Source organism: Theropithecus gelada, chromosome 5 (assembly GCF_003255815.1).
Source record: "Theropithecus gelada isolate Dixy chromosome 5, Tgel_1.0, whole genome shotgun sequence".
In the NCBI taxonomy this organism is placed as follows: domain Eukaryota; kingdom Metazoa; phylum Chordata; class Mammalia; order Primates; family Cercopithecidae; genus Theropithecus; species Theropithecus gelada.
The window spans coordinates 16,787,023-16,805,594 of record NC_037672.1 but is presented as its reverse complement, the minus strand read 5'-3'; the positions used below and the strand labels follow the sequence as shown (position 1 = coordinate 16,805,594).

At 34.1% G+C, this 18,572-nt stretch overlaps 1 protein-coding gene across 2 annotated transcripts in view; it reads left to right on the top strand.

The window, feature by feature from the left end:
* LCORL (ligand dependent nuclear receptor corepressor like) overlaps nucleotides 1-18,572 on the top strand; it is a 175,618-nt gene that overhangs the window by 113,487 nt on the left and 43,559 nt on the right. For both annotated transcript variants that reach the window (XM_025385625.1, XM_025385624.1), the window contains exon 5: nucleotides 1,079-1,330. In XM_025385625.1, the coding sequence (XP_025241410.1) occupies nucleotides 1,079-1,330 (252 nt within the window). The remainder of the gene's footprint in view (nucleotides 1-1,078; nucleotides 1,331-18,572) is intronic.

Below are 18,572 nucleotides of genomic sequence, written 5' to 3'. Positions count from 1 at the left end.
TTGATCAAAATGGTTTGGTTAAAACTCTCTATGATATACTCATTTTACAAAAATATCTTAGGATATCCATGCTAAAATATTTAGGAGTAAATTGTCCTTATTCTGCAGTTTCAGTGGTTCTACAAATAAAAATAAAGTAAAAAGAAAGCTAATTTGGCAGACTAGTAACAGTTCTTGAATATTAGTAGAAGCTGTGTCATTGTACTATTCTTTCATTTTTTATTTATGATCAAAATTTTTCTATATAGGCCGGGCGCGGTGGCTCAAGCCTGTAATCCCAGCACTTTGGGAGGCTGAGACGGGCGGATCACAAGGTCAGGAGATGGAGACCATCCTGGCTAACATGGTGAAACCCCGTCTCTACTAAAAAATACAAAAAACTAGCTGGGCGAGGTGGTGGGCGCCTGTAGTCCCAGCTACTCGGGAGGCTGAGGCAGGAGAATGGTGTAAACCCAGGAGGCGGAGCTTGCAGTGAGCTGAGATCCGGCCACTGCACTCCAGCCTGAGGGACAGAGCGAGACTCCGTCTCAAAAAAAAAAAATTTCTGTATAAAAAATCGAGGAAAGAAAAAATCCTTGATGATGACATTCAGGACATACATGAAATGCACATTTTACAGAATTGGAGAATTTAATGGATACAGAATTATAAGAATTTAGATGTTTTCCTAGTTAATGCATGCACATTGTACATTAGGATAAAATTTGGTTACTTATACAATTTATGTTCATATACTGAGTGTTTTAATATCTAGTAAAGTATATCTGAATGAATATTAGAACTCTTGAGAATAAGTTGTTCTGCTTCTATGTCTAATTCTTTATCTGTATTTTAGTTTGGTACCAGAGAATGTTTAATTGTAAGAAATAATTAAATATGCCACATTTTTGGTTGATATATTATTATAAAGCTAATTAAATCTACAAAGCTTTTATTGCTAATTCCCAGAAAACATTGGCCGTTACGGACTGATGCTAAAAGACTTCTGAAGTCATTAATTTGTAATAAAAATAAATTTAAATGTTGGTGATTTGCATTTCTCTTTTTAAAATGATTATTATATTTATTTCTTCCCTAGATCTTCCTCAGAACTGTGATCCTAACATTCCCCTAGTTGCTCAGGAATTAATGAAAAAGATGATACGTCAATTTGCGATTGAGTACATTTCAAAAAGTGGTAAAACTCAAGAGAATAGAAATGGTTCAATTGGACCAAGTATAGTATGTAAAAGTATCCAAATGAATCAAGCAGAAAACTCCCTTCAGGAAGAACAGGAAGGCCCCTTAGACCTCACTGTGAATCGAATGCAAGAACAAAATACTCAGCAAGGTAAGATTTTTTGTGTGCATGTAGTATATAATTTGATGTTTTATATCGTCAGATGTATATTTGTAACTTTTATATTCATAGCCAAATTTATTGTGGATGTAATATGACTTTTAATTTGCTTATGTAATATGTACTGGAGAAAAGCACCTATTTGCAGCTTCTGTATTTGCATCTTTGTGTATAAAAGAGAAAATTTGAGTTACTCGCAACTCCGTTTGCAATAAAAAAAGTGTATCCTAATAAACAGCTTAAAAATAAAGCATATAAATAAATAAAGGATATAAATAAAAAGATGTTTATAAGAAATAATTATTTTTATAGTGGACAGCTGAAAACAGTAAGCACTTGCTTGTTCAGTTTTTTTTTTGTATTTAAGTGAAGGGGAAAAAAGTAGATGATTTATCTTCCAGTTGTTTATAATGTAACTGGGAACAGAGGAAATGGAATATCTGTGACAAATGTAATGTTATCATGTAACTAACAATATGGAGAAACATTTGTCATAAGGAGCCTGAATGATGATGACCATGTTGGACTTACAGAGTTTAATTAAAAGAGAACCATTACTTCACAGAGGAAAGGCAAGAGGAAGAGCCTTTTAAGTGTGTGTGAAGGACTTAAGTGTTTATCAGAACAAAGGATAATTTAGGTAGCTTTTGTTAATATGGGCTAGGAATAGTGTTGTCAGTCTTTGAAGCCATAAGAAAAAAAGTCAGCATTAAATTTGATTCCAGAAGGCAGTGATGTTAGTTTGGGGCTCTTAAGAAGAATATACTAGTTAGGCCAGGTGCGGTGGCTCATGCCTCTAATCCCAGCACTTTGGGAGGCCAAGGCGGTTGGATCACCTGAGGTCGGGAGTTCAAGACCAGCCTGTGACCAACATGGAGAAACCCCGTCTCTACTAAAAATACAAAATTAGCAAGCATTGTGGTGAGTGCCTGTAATACCAGCTACTCGGGAGGCTGAGGCGGGAGAATTGCTTGAATCCGGGAGGCAGAGGTTGCAGTGAGCCGAGATCGCACCATTGCACTCCAGCCTGGGCAACAAGAGCGAAACTCTGTCTCTTAAAAAAAAAAAAAAAAAAAAGACAAAGAGTATACTAGCTAGTGTTTGAAGATACAGTCTTTTCAGTATGTAAATCAGATTAAAATTTAGAGGGGCTGGAATATGGGAATAATTTTTCCTTTTTAGTTCCCTAACACTAGGTTGCAAGTATTTATGTGACAATATCTGACAAATTTTAAGATAATAGGTTATAAGACAGAGAAAGAAATGTCAAAGATAACTATGATACTGCATGGGTGTCCAACCTTTTGGCTTCCCTGGGTTGCATTGGAAGAAGAAGAATTGTGTTGGGTCACACATAAAATACACCAACACTAACCATAGCTGATAAGCTTTAAAAAGCTGGTAGGGGGGTTCCCTGTGTTATTTTTATGATATCTGCCACCACAGATAAGTAAAAAAATCCTTGCAAAGGGTTGAATACCTGTGAAGGCTTAAGGAAAAAAGTATCAGTGCACAGAATTTTGGAACTCGGAAAATAGAGGATTTTTAGAATTGTTTTTATTTGCCTTTCCATGCCTTATATTCCCTTATATCTCCTCTCCTTTTGGGGATTTCTGAAGAGACTAGAACATAGACTTTGGTATGTGACAGACTTGTGGTTGAAATCCTAGCTCTGCTACTTACTTAAGTTACTTGAACAAGTAACGTTACCTGTCAGACCTTTAATTTCTTCAATTGTAATTTGGCCATAATAATAATGGACCCATTGGAGCACTGTGAGAATTAAATATGTAGTAACAAACTCATGAAAGATACTCAAATTCTAGTCTCACCGTACTCTCTACCTCCCTTTCCTTATCACCATAGAAGAAGCCTTAGAAGTAATGTGATAATGATCTATAAATACTTGTATGACTGTTACACTAACGTAGGACTGAGTTTTCTGTGAATGGTCCAATGAGTTGAGTTAGGATCACTAGCTAGAGGGAAACAGATTTCAGGTCTAGATAAGAAAGAATATTTCTAAGGAAATTGCTAAGGAAAGAAGGACTGTTTCTCTGATTGTCTCGTCGTTGAAGGTATTGAAAAGCATCAGATGAGTGGTTAGAATAGATGGCATTTTGGCCCGGCATGGTGTCTCACCCCTGTAATTCCAGCACTTTGGGAGGCCGAGGTGGGTGGATCACGAGGTCAAGAGATCTACGTCCTGGCCAACATGGTGAAACCCCGTCCCTACTAAACATACAAAAATTAGCTGGGCGCAGTGGCGCACGCCTGTAGTCCCAGCTACTCGGGAGGCTGAGGCAGGAGAATCGCTTGAACCCAGGAGGTGGAGGTGGCAGTGAGCCGAGATTGTGCCGCTCCACTCCAGCCTGGTGACAGAGCAAGATTCCATCTCAAAAAAAAAAAAAAAAAAAAAGAATAGATGGCATTTTAAAAGTAAATTTCCAGTCCTTAGATCTTTGATTCTGTGAAGTTAAGTGGCAAGATCCATGTATATGTAGAACACGAGTCATGTAATTAATTAAATTATTGTAATAGTCTAAACAAAGTGCAAAAATATGTGAAAATCCTCAGGTTGGAAAGAGTAGTGATAGTGGATATAAATCTATAACTAGTCTTCTTGATAATTTTAAGTTTTTGGATGACTTCTTGTCATATGTGATTCTAGTCTTTTTACTTGAGGATAGAAATTACTTAGTTTAATGTGGTTTGAAGTATAGAGGGCACGGGGAAGAATGATGATAGATGAAGCTCAAGAAGTAGGTAGGGACCAAATTTTGACTTTTCTTGGGATCATAAAAAGCTACCAGACTGAGAGTAACAAAATCAGATTTTCTTTTATGAAACCATTCTGCCATGGTATGGATTGGTAGTTTCTTAAAATTTGTCTACATGTACACCAAACAAGGAAAAATGAAGCACATGCCCTTTGATGCATTAGTGTGTACATATGGGTGTGTGTGTATGTACCCACTAACACAGTATGTGTACTAATCTTTTAGGATTTAAATAAAGATGTTATAAATAATTTTTAAATGTCTTGCTAATCACGATGACTTCACTGCCAGTATCTTATTGAATGATAATATACTTTAGAAGAGTTTCATTAGCAGTGATAGAAAGTATAAACCCATATTTCACATAGCTTCCTTAAGAATTTAACCTTTTTTTGACCTGATTTCACTGTTTTTACCTCATAGTATAGTCAATAAAGAGCTCGTACTAGTGATAGCAGTGTCAGTTATGCCTTTTTTTAATGTTGCTATTTGCTAGTGCTTACATTTTTCATATTATTCTCACTCTAATTTTTTAACAATACTTATTTAAGCCAGTTATTTATTTGGTGAGTTACTTTATTCAAATTAGATGACAATAGATAATCTATCCATAAATGATACAGATACATTTATGGATAGTATAAACCATAAGTTTATGAAATTCTCCATGCCAAATGGTTTTATAGGTAATTTTATATACTCTTAAAGCAACAGATAATTCCTATTTGTGCTTTCCTTTTTTTCTACTCTGTTTCAAAGAGTAGAAAAAAAAAGAAATGTTGGTATAATCTTGATGCCAAAACCAGACAAAGATAGCAAAAGAAAGAAATACTGCAACTTACAAACCTAGGTGCAGAAATCCTTAATAAATATCAGCAAATTGAGTAAAGTGAGGTATAAGGACATAATAATGACTAAGGAGGCATGGATGATTAAGCATTTGAAAAATTTTCTTAATTTTCTAAATTAAAAATTATATCCTAATAGATACGAAAAAAATTTATTCTATAAAAGCACTTATCAAACTAATAATCTATGGGCACTTTCACTACCAAAAACATTATAACCTAAAGATTTAAAATAAAAGATGACACAAAAAATCCACACTATCATCAATTTTAAACATTTGATTTAAACATTTGATGAGAGGTCTTTACTCAACTACTCTATTAGAAAATCTAGTTTTAAAGAAGTTACATTTGCAATAGCTGCAACAACAGGAAAAACAGTGAAATGCCTAAGAATGAAACGGATAAACTGTATCAGGTCTTATGGAGAATATTATAAAAATATATTGAAGGAAGAAAAAGAAGAGCAGGAAAATGAATGATTCCTTAAATGAATGTGAGGACTGATGCTTACAGATTCAGTGTCATTCCGGGCAGAATTCTGACAGGATTTATTGTTAAATGTGGCTTGCCAATCCTAAAATTTACAAGCAAGACTTAAAGAACCAAGAATAACCAAGTCAAGGTGGTAGATAAAGTCTTGCTAAATGTAGCAGCACTTATTAAGTGCAGTAATTAAAACAGGGTGCTATTGGCCAGGATAAAAATAAGTAGGACAGATCAGTCCAAACATTAGCTCCCAAACATTAGTGGAATCTTAGTACAAGACAGAAATGTCATTATAAATCATTGGGAAGGATACCGTATTCCTAAATAGTTCCAGGGCAATTGATTACCCAAAAGGAGGATAAGGGGCATATCCCTACCTTACACCACTCATAAAAATAGTTCTAGTTGGGTTTAAAGGCTAAATGTGAACATCAGAACTGAAAGAGAGGAAATTATAGGATAATATCTTAATTCAAAATAGGGAAGAAGTTCTTAAAATGCAAGAATCACAGTCCATACAACAATTTTGCATATTTGACTATACTCAAATCTAAAACTTAAGTATAAATTCACTGAAGAAAGTGAAATATCAAGCCTCATCTGTAACTGATGTATCTAGCAAGCATTCAGCTAACAGAACTACAGCCAGTTAGACAGACAACTGATGAGAAAAATAGACAAAGACAAGTCTCAGAAGAAGATATTGGAATAGGCAAATAAGCAAAGAAAAAGATACTTATAAGAATATCTTGCCTAGGCTTCTTCCCTATATAGGATTCTTTTATTCTGTATTATAAGAGATGGTAATTCAGCTTCTGAGTGAGTAAGTATTTATCAAAAATCTTTGACAACTCTAATATTTAAGCTCATATCTATGAAGAATGTACTCATTGTTTTATATTTTTTCATCTGCAGTAGCATTTTACTTTGCTGTAAATACTTGTAAAAATTATCATGTCTCCAAGACTTCTCTTTTCCATGATAACCTTTAGGGTTTTCTTCCATTTTGTTTTGTTTTTCTTTCTGCAACAATATGAGAAACTCTAGTCCTTTGACATAGTAATGCTGTAAATGTTTGTTGAAACTGTTGTTTCTTCAAATGTCTGTTTACTATACAAATCTTTTCAGCTTCCTTAATTGTACTTCATAAGTCAGTTTCCATCTTACTCATTATCATTGCCTTCTCTTTCACAAGCTCTACACTCACTTAAAATATGGTTACCCTGAGGAAAACATGCCTATTTTCCTCTCCATTGTACTTTCTATCCAGGCATTTCAAATATTTGAGGATATTTCTTTGTGCATTTTAAATTATTTAGATTTGTATAAATACTCTGAGCCTCAAAAGCTGGTAGAAAAGTAAGGCATGCATTGCCCATACCCAGGATTCTTTTTCGTCCTAGTACATTAAGAAACAGGTATAAATAACCTTAGTGTGTCAAGTATGTATTTTTTAAATATCAGTTTTAATCTGGGGCCAGAGTAAAAACTCGTAAATTCCAATGTACAAGAAGAAATTTGCAACTTAGAGACCTTTATCATTACTGTTACAACTATGAAGCATAGGCAATCCTATATAGAACAAGATCAGATTTGGCAGAGATGGAACAGCAATACTTCATTAACTTTGTTAATGCAGTTCTCTACCATAAGAGATCCAGTGAGTATTCTGGTAGAACTTTCATCATAGTAAACCTCTCAATGCATTGTAATTGTTTGCATGTTTATCTGCCTTTGGGAGCAGGAAACTTGTCTTTTTTCACTTTTATGTCTCCACTGCTTGGTATGGTACACAGTATATTGGATTTATTTATTAAATTAAAAATCTTCACCATCCTCAAATGCCACTGATAACTAAAATGAGAATTGAGACTTGACCATTGCATTTAGGATGTTTCTGCAGTGAAATTTTCTATTTTAAACATTTTGGTTAGAAAATATTCTGAAATATACATTTTAATACTTTTTAAAATGCCGTGCGGAACATTGTGTCATGATAATGGACATAAACTATTGTACTACCATGTAATGATTTGAAATTTTTAGGATTATTTTCTTTTTTATTATTATTATTATTATACTTTTAAGTTCTAGGGTACATGTGCACAACAACGTCTCTTAATTAGCAAAAGATAAGTTTTTTTACTTCGAAATGTTATCAGTAGGGTAAACTTTGGAATCCACAACTTCTAGTAAATTTCCTGTCAACAAATTATGTATAGGACTAACACTAAGTAGGCTTCAAGTGATTATTTGAGAGACTATATTGCATAAAATATATGAATTTCAGCCGCATATTTAGCTGTCATTAAGTATCCTTTGTTGCTGCTGCCACCACCGTTCTGCTTTCTTGGCTGTGACTAAGGTAGGTGTTACTATGTGTAAGAGAGCCACGTATAGTTTTATGATGTTATGTATGCTTAATTATGTGGTTTATAAATTAAGTTTTGTAATTCTGTTTGGAAATCACTAAACAGTTTAAAGTTCAGTTCAAAAAAATTTCTATGTCCACTAATGAAATTGTCTATCTTTTTCTATGCTGAGCTTTTGTTTTCTGTGGCTAAAAACATGTGGAAGAAAGTGTTATATTCCATGCTTGGGAAGATGCCATGTTTTAGTCTACCTGAAAAATAAAACATATGTCTAGATGGTCCTGTGTCCCTTCTAATCTAACCTTCTCTGACTGCAGGGATAGAAGAAACAGGTGATACTTTAAAATTCCAGATCTAGGCCTACGCTGTCCTGCTGAAAATGCTTTAGTGGCTTCATATTGCCCTTTAGATAAGGTTTAAAATCCTAAACTCCAGGAACCAGCCCCTGCCCACCTATCCAGCCACATCTTGTGTCTCTGTTTCTTAAGTCTTCATATTGGCTTCTTCTCATTTTCTTAAATATGTCGTACACTCTCAGAACCTCAGAACACTGACAGAAAAGCTGCCTTCTACCCAACCAATTTTTTTTTACAAATACGTATTACTTAATTTTTTCCAGGTCTCCTTTTAAACATTACTTTCTTAGGAAAACCTCCTCCACACCTCCCGTATTGGATGTACACAGACACACACGTTGATATTCTTATTCTTACTCGCATTTAATTTGGGGTTCTTACTGTATTTTTATATAATATCCTATATTGTTTTGTAGCATTTGTTACCCTTGTAATTATTTGTTTCAGCCATCTTATCTGCTATTTGTCTTGTTATGCTTTTTTTTCCTCCTTATTTTCTTTTGGATTGGGTTTCCTCACTTTTCTTTCTTTGCTTATTTTGAAGTTATATACTCTGCTACTATTCTGTTTGTAGTTACCTTAGGTTTTAAAGGTGTACTTAATATAAGAAATTTAGAGTCACCTGCCCTGACACTTAACAGCTATCTTCAGTGCTGTGTTTCCCTTCTTGTGACATCACAACTTAAACACAACCATTTGTTTTATATCATCAATTTTTGTTGAGAATTACATATATAGTTATCATCTCTTTTGCTTATCATTTCTTCTTATATTTCACATGTTCTTCTGGGATCAGACATTCCTTAAATAAAGACTTATTGGTAGTAAACTCTCAGGTTTTTTTGTGTTTTTATTTCATTTTCTTTTTCACTTTTGTTCTTAAAAGATGTTTTCTCTAGGTACATAATTATCTGTTTGCTACGATTGTTGTGGCTGCCAACTAATAGTCTTTTCCTTAGAGGTAACTTTACACACTCTACTTTTGGGCGCTCTCTCTCGCTCTTTCTCTCCCTGTTTTGTTTATGGTATTCTGCAGGTTGTCTTGGATATGTTTGGAAGTGGATTTCTTTTTTTTTTTTCTTTATATAAGCCACAGAATATATTTAATTCAGATTAAACATGAAACTAGAATAATAATCTGTCCTTATCAAGTAGCAATTACATTGTTTTTTTAAAAAAAGAACAGTACATTTCTGTCTACATTCCGGCAGTCCAGTAAGGCAGCACAGGTGACATGCAGTTTGATGAGGTGACAGGGGAAGCAGATTTCTTTTCTTTATTCTACTTAGGAGTTACATGTTTCCTAAAACTAAGGAGAAATCTCTCATCAATTGTGGACATTTTTCAGCCATTATCTGTTCAAATATATTTTTACTCTCACTTTTATTTCCTGTCAAAATCCATTGAGACATATTTTGGATCTTCTTATTTTATCCTCCCTATCTCTTCCTTTTCATATTTCCCATCTCTTTGTTTCTGTGTAATATCATGATTAGTTTATTCAGAAATCTTTCCCAATTTACTAATTCTCTTTCAAGCTGTTTTAATCACGATTTAACCTGTGTCTTGAGTTTCTAATTTGTCATTATACTTTTCATTTCCAGAAGTTAATTGTTACTTTTTCCAAATGTGCCTGTCAGCATGCCCATAATTTTACAAAAGAATCACTAAGCAAGATATCAAAAGTGACTGGGAGGGTTATTTTAGACAAGATGGTTCAGGAAGACCTCCATGAAGAATTGAGTTTGAGCTGAGACTTGAATAATGAGAGGAAGTCCTCCATATGAAGATCTAAGGTCTGGGCATTTAAGTCAGAAGAAATATCAAATATAAATACAAAATATCAAAACTCAGGGCGGGAATGTATCAGATGTTTGAGGAACTGTATGAAGATTGTCTCAGTCAGTGAAAACCAAGAGATTGTTCAAAGCTTTTTTAATAAGGTGAGATTATAGAATGTCAAGAAATAAAATTGTTACGGTGTATATAAGCTGGATTTTTCTTTTTTCTGTTTTGTAAAGAATGTCATTTGTTAAAAAGTGTACTTTTTAAATTCAGAAGTTCCATAAATGCTACTATATAAAATGTCAGTTGACTAACTTAATTAGGTATATAAAGCAAAAAGAAAAAGAAAAAAGAAATTAGTGTCCTCTGTTGCCATTCAATTTTTTACAAAAATTTGTTATATGGGTTAAGTATTCCTTATCTGAAATGCTTGGGACCAGAAGTGTTTTAGATTTTGGAATTTTATCTTATTTTGGAATATTTGCATATACATAAGATATCTTGTGGATGGGGCCCAAGTCTAAACAGAAAATTCATTTATTTCATATACATCTTATACAAACAGTCTGAAAGTAATTTTATATAATATTTTAAATACTTTTGTGCATGAAACACTTTGTGTTAAGTACTCGTATGATGTAAAGTTGATCACCAACCCCATGGGTTTCCAAGTGTCAATTCTCGGTTTTTTTCTTTTCCCTTGTAATTTCTCCAAGTATTCTCTCCCCAAAGAGATAACTTTCCTACCTACTTTATAACCTTCAAGTTATCAATATGCCAAAATTGGGTTCTTATGTCCAGTTGTAATAAAGATGATATTTTGTATTTAATCTTCCTCTTGGTTTTCTGTTATATTAAGGACAAAATTTACATTTCTTTTAATGACTTACTAGGTTCTGCCAAGATTTTGTTCCTGCCTACCTCTCCGGACTTGTTCCGTTTCCTTCTCTTCTTGGCCTGGGTGCAAGTCATACTGTCTACGTCTGACACTTGCCAAGCCCACTCTGCTTCAGAGTTTTTCCTTCATCATTGCTGATCCCTTTGCCTGGGTTACTCTGCCTTCAGATATTCTTGTTTTTGTGACTTGCCCCCTGTTCATCATTTCTATCTTAGCTAGAGCATCACCTTAACAATAAGAAAATGATAAATTCCAAATTCCAAAATGTAAACAAAAGAAACTTTTGCATGACACAAAAGAAATCACTATTAGAAAAATCAAAAGACAGTGGCAGTCTGTGAAAAAATATTTGCACCTTATAAAATAAAAAATTATTCTAATCTATTAAGAGTTTCAAAAAATTGAAATGTAAAATATCAACAACCTGATAGAAAAATGAGCATAATTGTACTGTCAATTCATAGAAGAAATTTTAAAAGCCCTTAAACATAGGAAAATACTCTCAACAGTACTCCTGTGATTCACAACTGTCACACTGATAAGAATTAAGTTTAGCTATATACCCTGTCAAAGCTGTTAAGCAACAGACATTTTCATGCATTACTGTGGAAATACAAACTGGTACAGTCCTTATGGAGGAATTGACAGTATCTGTTACATTTTATAAGTATTTGTCCTCTGACCTAGCAATCTGATTTCAGGAAATCAAGCCTTTAATTACACCTGCACAAATACGGAATGATATGCATTCAGGGTGATTCACTGGGACATTATTTGTAATAGCAGGACATTGGAAATAATCCAAATATCCATCAGTAATGTCTTGGTCAGTTAAATTATTTATATCCACACAATGGAAGGCAAACATCAAAAAAAAAAAAAAGGTGAGAATGATCTCTTGATAGTGAATTTCCAGGTTTTCTTGTTAGGTAATAAAAAGCAAGATGCAGAAATACATATATTACATGCTCTCTTTTGTGTAGAAAAGCAGGGAAGGTAAGCCAAAAACTAATGACAGTGAACATGGTTACCAAGAAGAGGATGAAGTAAATGAGGCAGATGAGACGGGAATGGAAGTGCTCTCAACAGACCTTGTTATTTAGTTTTATGTAAATATTCTGTATATTCCAAAGGATAAAAATTTTTTTAAAGTAAAGCAATCCCAAAAACTTGAAGTGGAATATAACAGATAAACCTGGCTGGGTCAAATTAGTAACATAATGTTAGTAACATAACATTGAGAAAAGAATTATATCAAGTGATTTTACCCAGCATTTTGACTATACATTGTTAGTGAAATCCATTCCAAGGGCAATAGAATATATTCTAAGGGCAAAAAAATACTTTAAAATATGCTTAAACCTTTTTTTAGTAATACTAGTAATAATATTGTCATTACTTTTTGAGTCGGTAGAACAAATCAAATATGTAATCATGTTAACATCATTAGGAAACCAGTATTTTCAGTATAAGATAAAAAACAAGCAACATCAAGTATAAAACCTTATACTGCATGTGGATTGGAAACGCAGTGCAGACCGTGAATTATTTTCAAAAATACGCATTTCCTCATCTGACCACTGAAACAACCTAAAAGCAATGAAAGCTCAGTGGCATTGAACCTAAACCTGGAGTGTGGTCTCTAAGCATTATTTCTCTTTAAAAAGAAGAAGACCTCTTTGGACTTCAGGTTTGGACTAGGAAAAGTACAAGATGAGCCTGGAACATCTTGTGCCAGCAGGCAAGGAAGCCCAAAGATGAATTTGTTAAAAGAGTACAGGAGTCAATGTTAAAGGTTCCCAGGTGGTCAAATACAAAAATATTTGATCATCAGTAGAAGAACAATTTCAGTGGAATGAAAAATATTGAATGTTTTAAAATGTACTCATTTAAGAGAACCAGAAACTGAAAGTGTCCCCCAGAGTTGGTAGTCTCTGTTGGAGGTACACACCACACCAGTTCTTTACTGCGAAAATTAGCAATTAAAGGAAAGTGTTGCCGGGCGCGGTGGCTCAAGCCTGTAATCCCAGCACTTTGGGAGGCTGAGACGGGTGGATCACCAGGTCAGGAGTTTGAGACCAGCCTGGCTAACATGGTGAAACCCCGTCTCTACTAAAAAATACAAAAAACTAGCCGGGCGAGGTGGCGGGCGCCTGTAGTCCCAGCTACTTGGGAGGCTGAGGCAGGAAAATGGCGTGAACCCGGGAGGCGGAGCTTGCAGTGAGCTGAGATCCGGCCACTGCACTCCAGCCTGGGCGACAGAGCCAGACTCCGTCTCAAAAAAAAGAAAGAAAAAGAAACACGATGATACATTGTTTCACATCCACTAGGGATGGCTAGAATCTAAACGATGTGATAAGTGTTGACAAAGATGCAGAGATTTGGACCCTTGATACATTGCTGGTGAGAATATAAAATAATGCAACCCCTTTGGGAACAGTCTGAAGTTCCTCAAAAGGTTGCGCATCTGGTTACATAACCCGACAGTTTGACTCCTAGGAGGCTGGAAAAGGCTGTGGGGAGGGGGATGGAGAGAGGTTGATCAACAGGTACAAAGTTAGGTAGGAGGGATACTTCTTGTGTTCTATTGTACAATAGGGTGACTATAGTTAATGATAACATATTTCAAAACAGCTAAAAATATTTTGAATGTTGTCACCACCAAAACAAGTGTTTGAGGTGGTGAATATGCTAACTACACTGATTACTGTACAATGTGTACATGTATACATGTATGGAAACATCACATTGGACCCCATAAATAGGTACAATTATGTGTCAATTCAAACCAATAAAACATATATATATATATATATATATATATGAAGATAAAAAGTATAGAGGAAAGGTTACTTTGAGAACTTTACAACAAAGGAGTCAGATTGTCACCATCAGAACACACTGATCACTTGAGCATCATTGAAAATAGACTTTATGTACCTCTTGATATGTCACTTCACCTGTGAAGTATTCTTACCAAAAATGTTGAACATGGGTCTAAACAATTCTGAGACCGATGGTTCTTAAACATAGTCAGGAAGCCCTAAGAATCCCTGAAACCCTTTCAGGAGATATACCAGGTTAAAATTGATAATACGTTATTTGTTCTTTTTACTCTTCATTCTCTCACAAGTATGTATAGTAAAGTCGCCCAGAAGCTACATGATGTGTGATATCTCACCACAGTCAATGCAGAAGCAGATGTGAGAATTCAGCTGTTTTCTGTTAGCTAGACATTAAAGAGACATACAAAACTTTTAAAAATATAATTCTTTTTACTCATTTTGAAGACTTTTTCATAAATGTTTTTATGAATGTTAACATTTTTAGCGTTGTTATCAATTATACTTTTAAAATCTTTTTATTTAATTTCTGTTATGGTAAATATCAGTAGATATAGCCCACATAAACAAAAGGTCTTTAAGGTCTGCAATAATTTTTAAGAGTAAAAAGGAATTATGAAATCCACAAGTTTGAGAGTTACTTGCTTTATTGCCAATTCCACGTTTATCAGAATTATTATACAAGGAAATTTTTAAAAGCAAAGTAAATGATACCACAGGAAAACAGTGCCGATGGTCATCAACTTAAGATGGTTCAACTTACAGTTTTTCAACTTTACAATGGGTTTTTTGGGATATACATGCATTTTTTACTTACTGTATTTTTTTATTTACAGTGGGTTTATCAAGACATAGCCCCATCGTAAATTGGGGAAAGTGCCGCCCTAAATTGGAGACCATGGCCAGGCATGGCGGTTCACACCTGTAATCCCAGCACTTTGGGATGCTGAGGCAGATAGATCACTTGAGGTCAGGCATTCAAGACCAGCCTGGCCAAAATGGTGAAACCCCATCTCTACTAAAAATACAAAAATTAGCCAGGCATGGTGGTGCTTGCCTGTGATCCCAGCTACTTCAGAGGCCAAGGTTGGAGGATCACTTGAACCCAGGAGGCAGAGGTTGCAGTGAGCCAAGATCATGCCACTGCACTGCAGCCTGGGCAGCAAAGCAAGACTCCATCTCAAAAATAAATAAATAACTTAAGACTCAAATGTATCACACTAAGAATCAAATGTAACACAGACACATTATTTGATTCTAATTGAACATACCAACTGTAAAAACACATTTTGGACTCAAGAAATTTCAGTGCAAATTAGGCATTAGAGGATAACTTTACCTATTGTAGAAAAACTAGAAAACAAATAAGAAAATGAAGAAAATAAAAATTATCCTGTATTCTTCCACCCAGAGCTATCTGTAGGTGCTCCTGTGTTCAGTCCTTCCAAACCATTTTCTGGAGAATGTCTACGTGTGCACAAAACACACTCGCAGTGCTCAGCCCCGCTGACCTACTACATGAGATATAGATCCTCTGTAAACTGTTTGCATAATTTACACTTTTGACATCCTTATGTTGCTAAGTATTTTTCTGCAGAATCATTTTAATACTTAAATTGATTTACTTAGTTCAGTAGTATGGAAGGGTCACATATTAATTGTGTGTCTTATATATAAACAAATATTCTTGAGCTAAGGTTTTAAACTCAATCTTAATTTTTACTTCAGAACAAATTCCTAGAAGTGAAATTGCTGAATCTAAAATAATGCGCAGTGCTGTTGAAAGTCAAGATAGTAGGAGTAAGGGCGAGGTAGTGACCAGAAGAAGATACTGAGGTGGGGGAGCGTCAGGGTTGACACTGCTAAGTAGGTGTAGTTTTTATATGGGAATGTTGAGTTCATGAAAATTCATTAAACTGTATGGTTAGATTGTACTTTCATGTAAAACATTTATAAAAGTCTTTTTAAAAGTAATCATTTTTGGAGGAGCATGACAAGGAGTCTCAAATGTATGGTTTAAAAAAATCAAGTCTTCCACTATGACATTGTTGCAATAAGTATACAAACCATGTTTTAAATAATATATTCGGCTAAAACTTTTTACAGAATAAGGTAATGTAATATAGGGGATAAAAGAGAACATGTTCTTTAAAATGTTTTTCATAGGTAGTGACTTGAAGCCTTTTGAAGCCATGATTTAATTCAGTACTTGCAGGAATAACTGAAGAAAGAAAAAAGAATTACAATAAAAGTCTAAAATGGCATTTGGGGAAATGTTGAAGCCTTATTTTAGTTTCACCTGTAGTATTTTCCTAAATTTGCTATTATAAATGTTTACATCTTAAATTCACTATAAGCACTTTACTCTGATTTATATCATCTCTTATAATGAATAAATAGATTAATGAATTTGTAGTATTTCAGCAATATATGTACAAAATAAAACACAACGGGAAGAAAATAACCTTCCAGTTAAAAAAACTATTTGAGCCCGGGCATGATGGTTCATGCCTGTAATCCCAGCACTTTGCGATGCCAAGGCGGGCAGATCAGTTGGCACTCAGGAGTTCGAGACCAGCCTGGCCAGCATGGTGAAACCCTGTCTCTACTAAAAATACAAAAATTAGCTGGGTGTGGTGACGGGCGCCTGTAATCCCAGCTACTTGGGAGGCTGAGGTAGGAGAATCACTTGAACCTGGAAGGTAGAGGTTGCGGTGAGCTGAGATTGTGCCACTGCACTCCAGCCTGGGCGACAAAGTGAGATTCCGTCTTTAAAAAAAAAAAAAAAATACTATTTGACTTGCAGAGGTAGGCAAATGAAGGAAAAACCAATCCTAAGGCTGGAATAATGTGCTACTCTTGTATTATTTCTCCCATGACTGAAACCCCATGGTTAAGCAGTAACAATCAAAACAATTTTATTTGCAGTGAACATAAGACTTCAAATTTTTAAAATTGAAATTTGGATAAACCCAGGGAATGCTTTTACACTTTGTTGATTTTTTGCTAATTAAGTTTACGGATTTTTTTTTTTATTATGGAAACTTGGGAAAGGCAGAAAAGTATGAATGTATGTACACAATCACATATTTTAACTGCTCAACGCTTTATCAACCAAAGGTCACCATTGTTCCCATTTTTGTATATTTACTTCCACAGTTTATGCTATATTGTATTTGATTTGAGGGTTCTTGTTTTACATGCAAAACATGTTTACGTCATCTGTATATCAAACTTTATATCATACCTTTTTGTTATAGTGGCATTTGCATTTACATGTTTACATCATCTGTATATCAGATTTTTATATCATACCTTTTAAAAATGTTACAGTAGCATTTGCAGTTTTTTCATGCTTTATTAATGGCTTTAATGACAGTGTTAAATCTAATTCTCAAGCAAGTGAAGGAACCATAATTTATGTAACCATTTTTTAAATATTTAGGGTTTTTTAAAAATTGTACAATCTATGGTATATCTTTGTATATAAAACCTTTTTTATGTTAAATATTATTTTCTTAAGCTAGATACCTAGAAGAGTGTAAACATTTTTAAGATTTTTGATGACATATGGCTACATTGTTTTTTGTTTTTGTTTTTTTTAAGAGACAGGAGTCTTGCTATGTTGCCCAGGCTGGACTTAAACTCTGGACCCAGTTCTTCCATCTCAGCCTCTCAAGTAGTTGACTTCTCTTTCATTTTAAGTTTTATCATCATTAAAACTTGCATATTAATAAATCTGTGCCATCCGTTTGTTGTGAGAACTGGATGAGTTAAGACATGTAATGTTTGTAGCAAATGCTTCGCACACTTTCAGTACACTATAGAAAAATACAGTTTTAAACACATTAGGTTTAATGTAAGTTACTAATATTTTCTAGCAATCAGTTGAATATAATTAACAAAACCGTAAGAATATCCTAGAGAGGAGAATAGCAAAAGGCCAGATAAGAGATGAAACAGAATGATTTCCTTGGAGGGGTGGAAAACAGTTCTGTATTATGAAGGTTCCAGTTGTCCTTTTTGAATAGATCCTTTATCGGAAGTTTGCATGACAATACAGGAAAGAAAATTTATGAAAAATTGAAATCCGAATTTTAACTAAAAATTAACCCAATAAAGTGAGTATTCAAGAAATTGCCCAATTTGGCCATGACTTCAATTTTTGAAACGTCAGTTTATTTTTAAATTTAATTCTGGTAGTGTTATATAGACAATTACCTGACCTTGTTCAAAGATTGGATTGGCTTATCTTTAATTCTGTACATTTTACAATAGTGTTTGATCGGAAATAACTAAATTATAATGTTAAATGCCCCATCTCCAACCAGTAAATGAAAACAATTTTGTATTTATTATTAAATGTTAGTAAAAAGTTTGAATATACAGAAAAATACAATGTAATAATCATGTACTTGTTAACCAGAATTAATAAATGTGTTATTTGGTCATATTTACCTCTGATTTGTCTTCTCTTAAAGACCTAAAGTATTTCTAGAAATACAGTTAAGATCCTTTTAGATCTTTTTGTTTACCCTTGGAAGCAACCAGTGATACTACCTATTTATGTATCTATAAACAAAATAGTTTTGTGTGCTTTAAATATTCACATAAATGGCTTAATAAATACACTATCTTGTTCACTTTAATCCTGAAGTTTACTTATTCACCAAAAATTAAAAATCACCAGCAACACTAAGTGTTATCAAGGATGTGGGACAGAAATTTGGTAATATCTGTTGTTCAGCACTTTACTTCTGAGAGTTTATCTTAGAGAAATTATTGTACATGAAGACAAAAAAATTTATAAGAATGTTCATTTCAGCATTGTTTTTAACAGTGAAAAACTAAAACAACCTGAA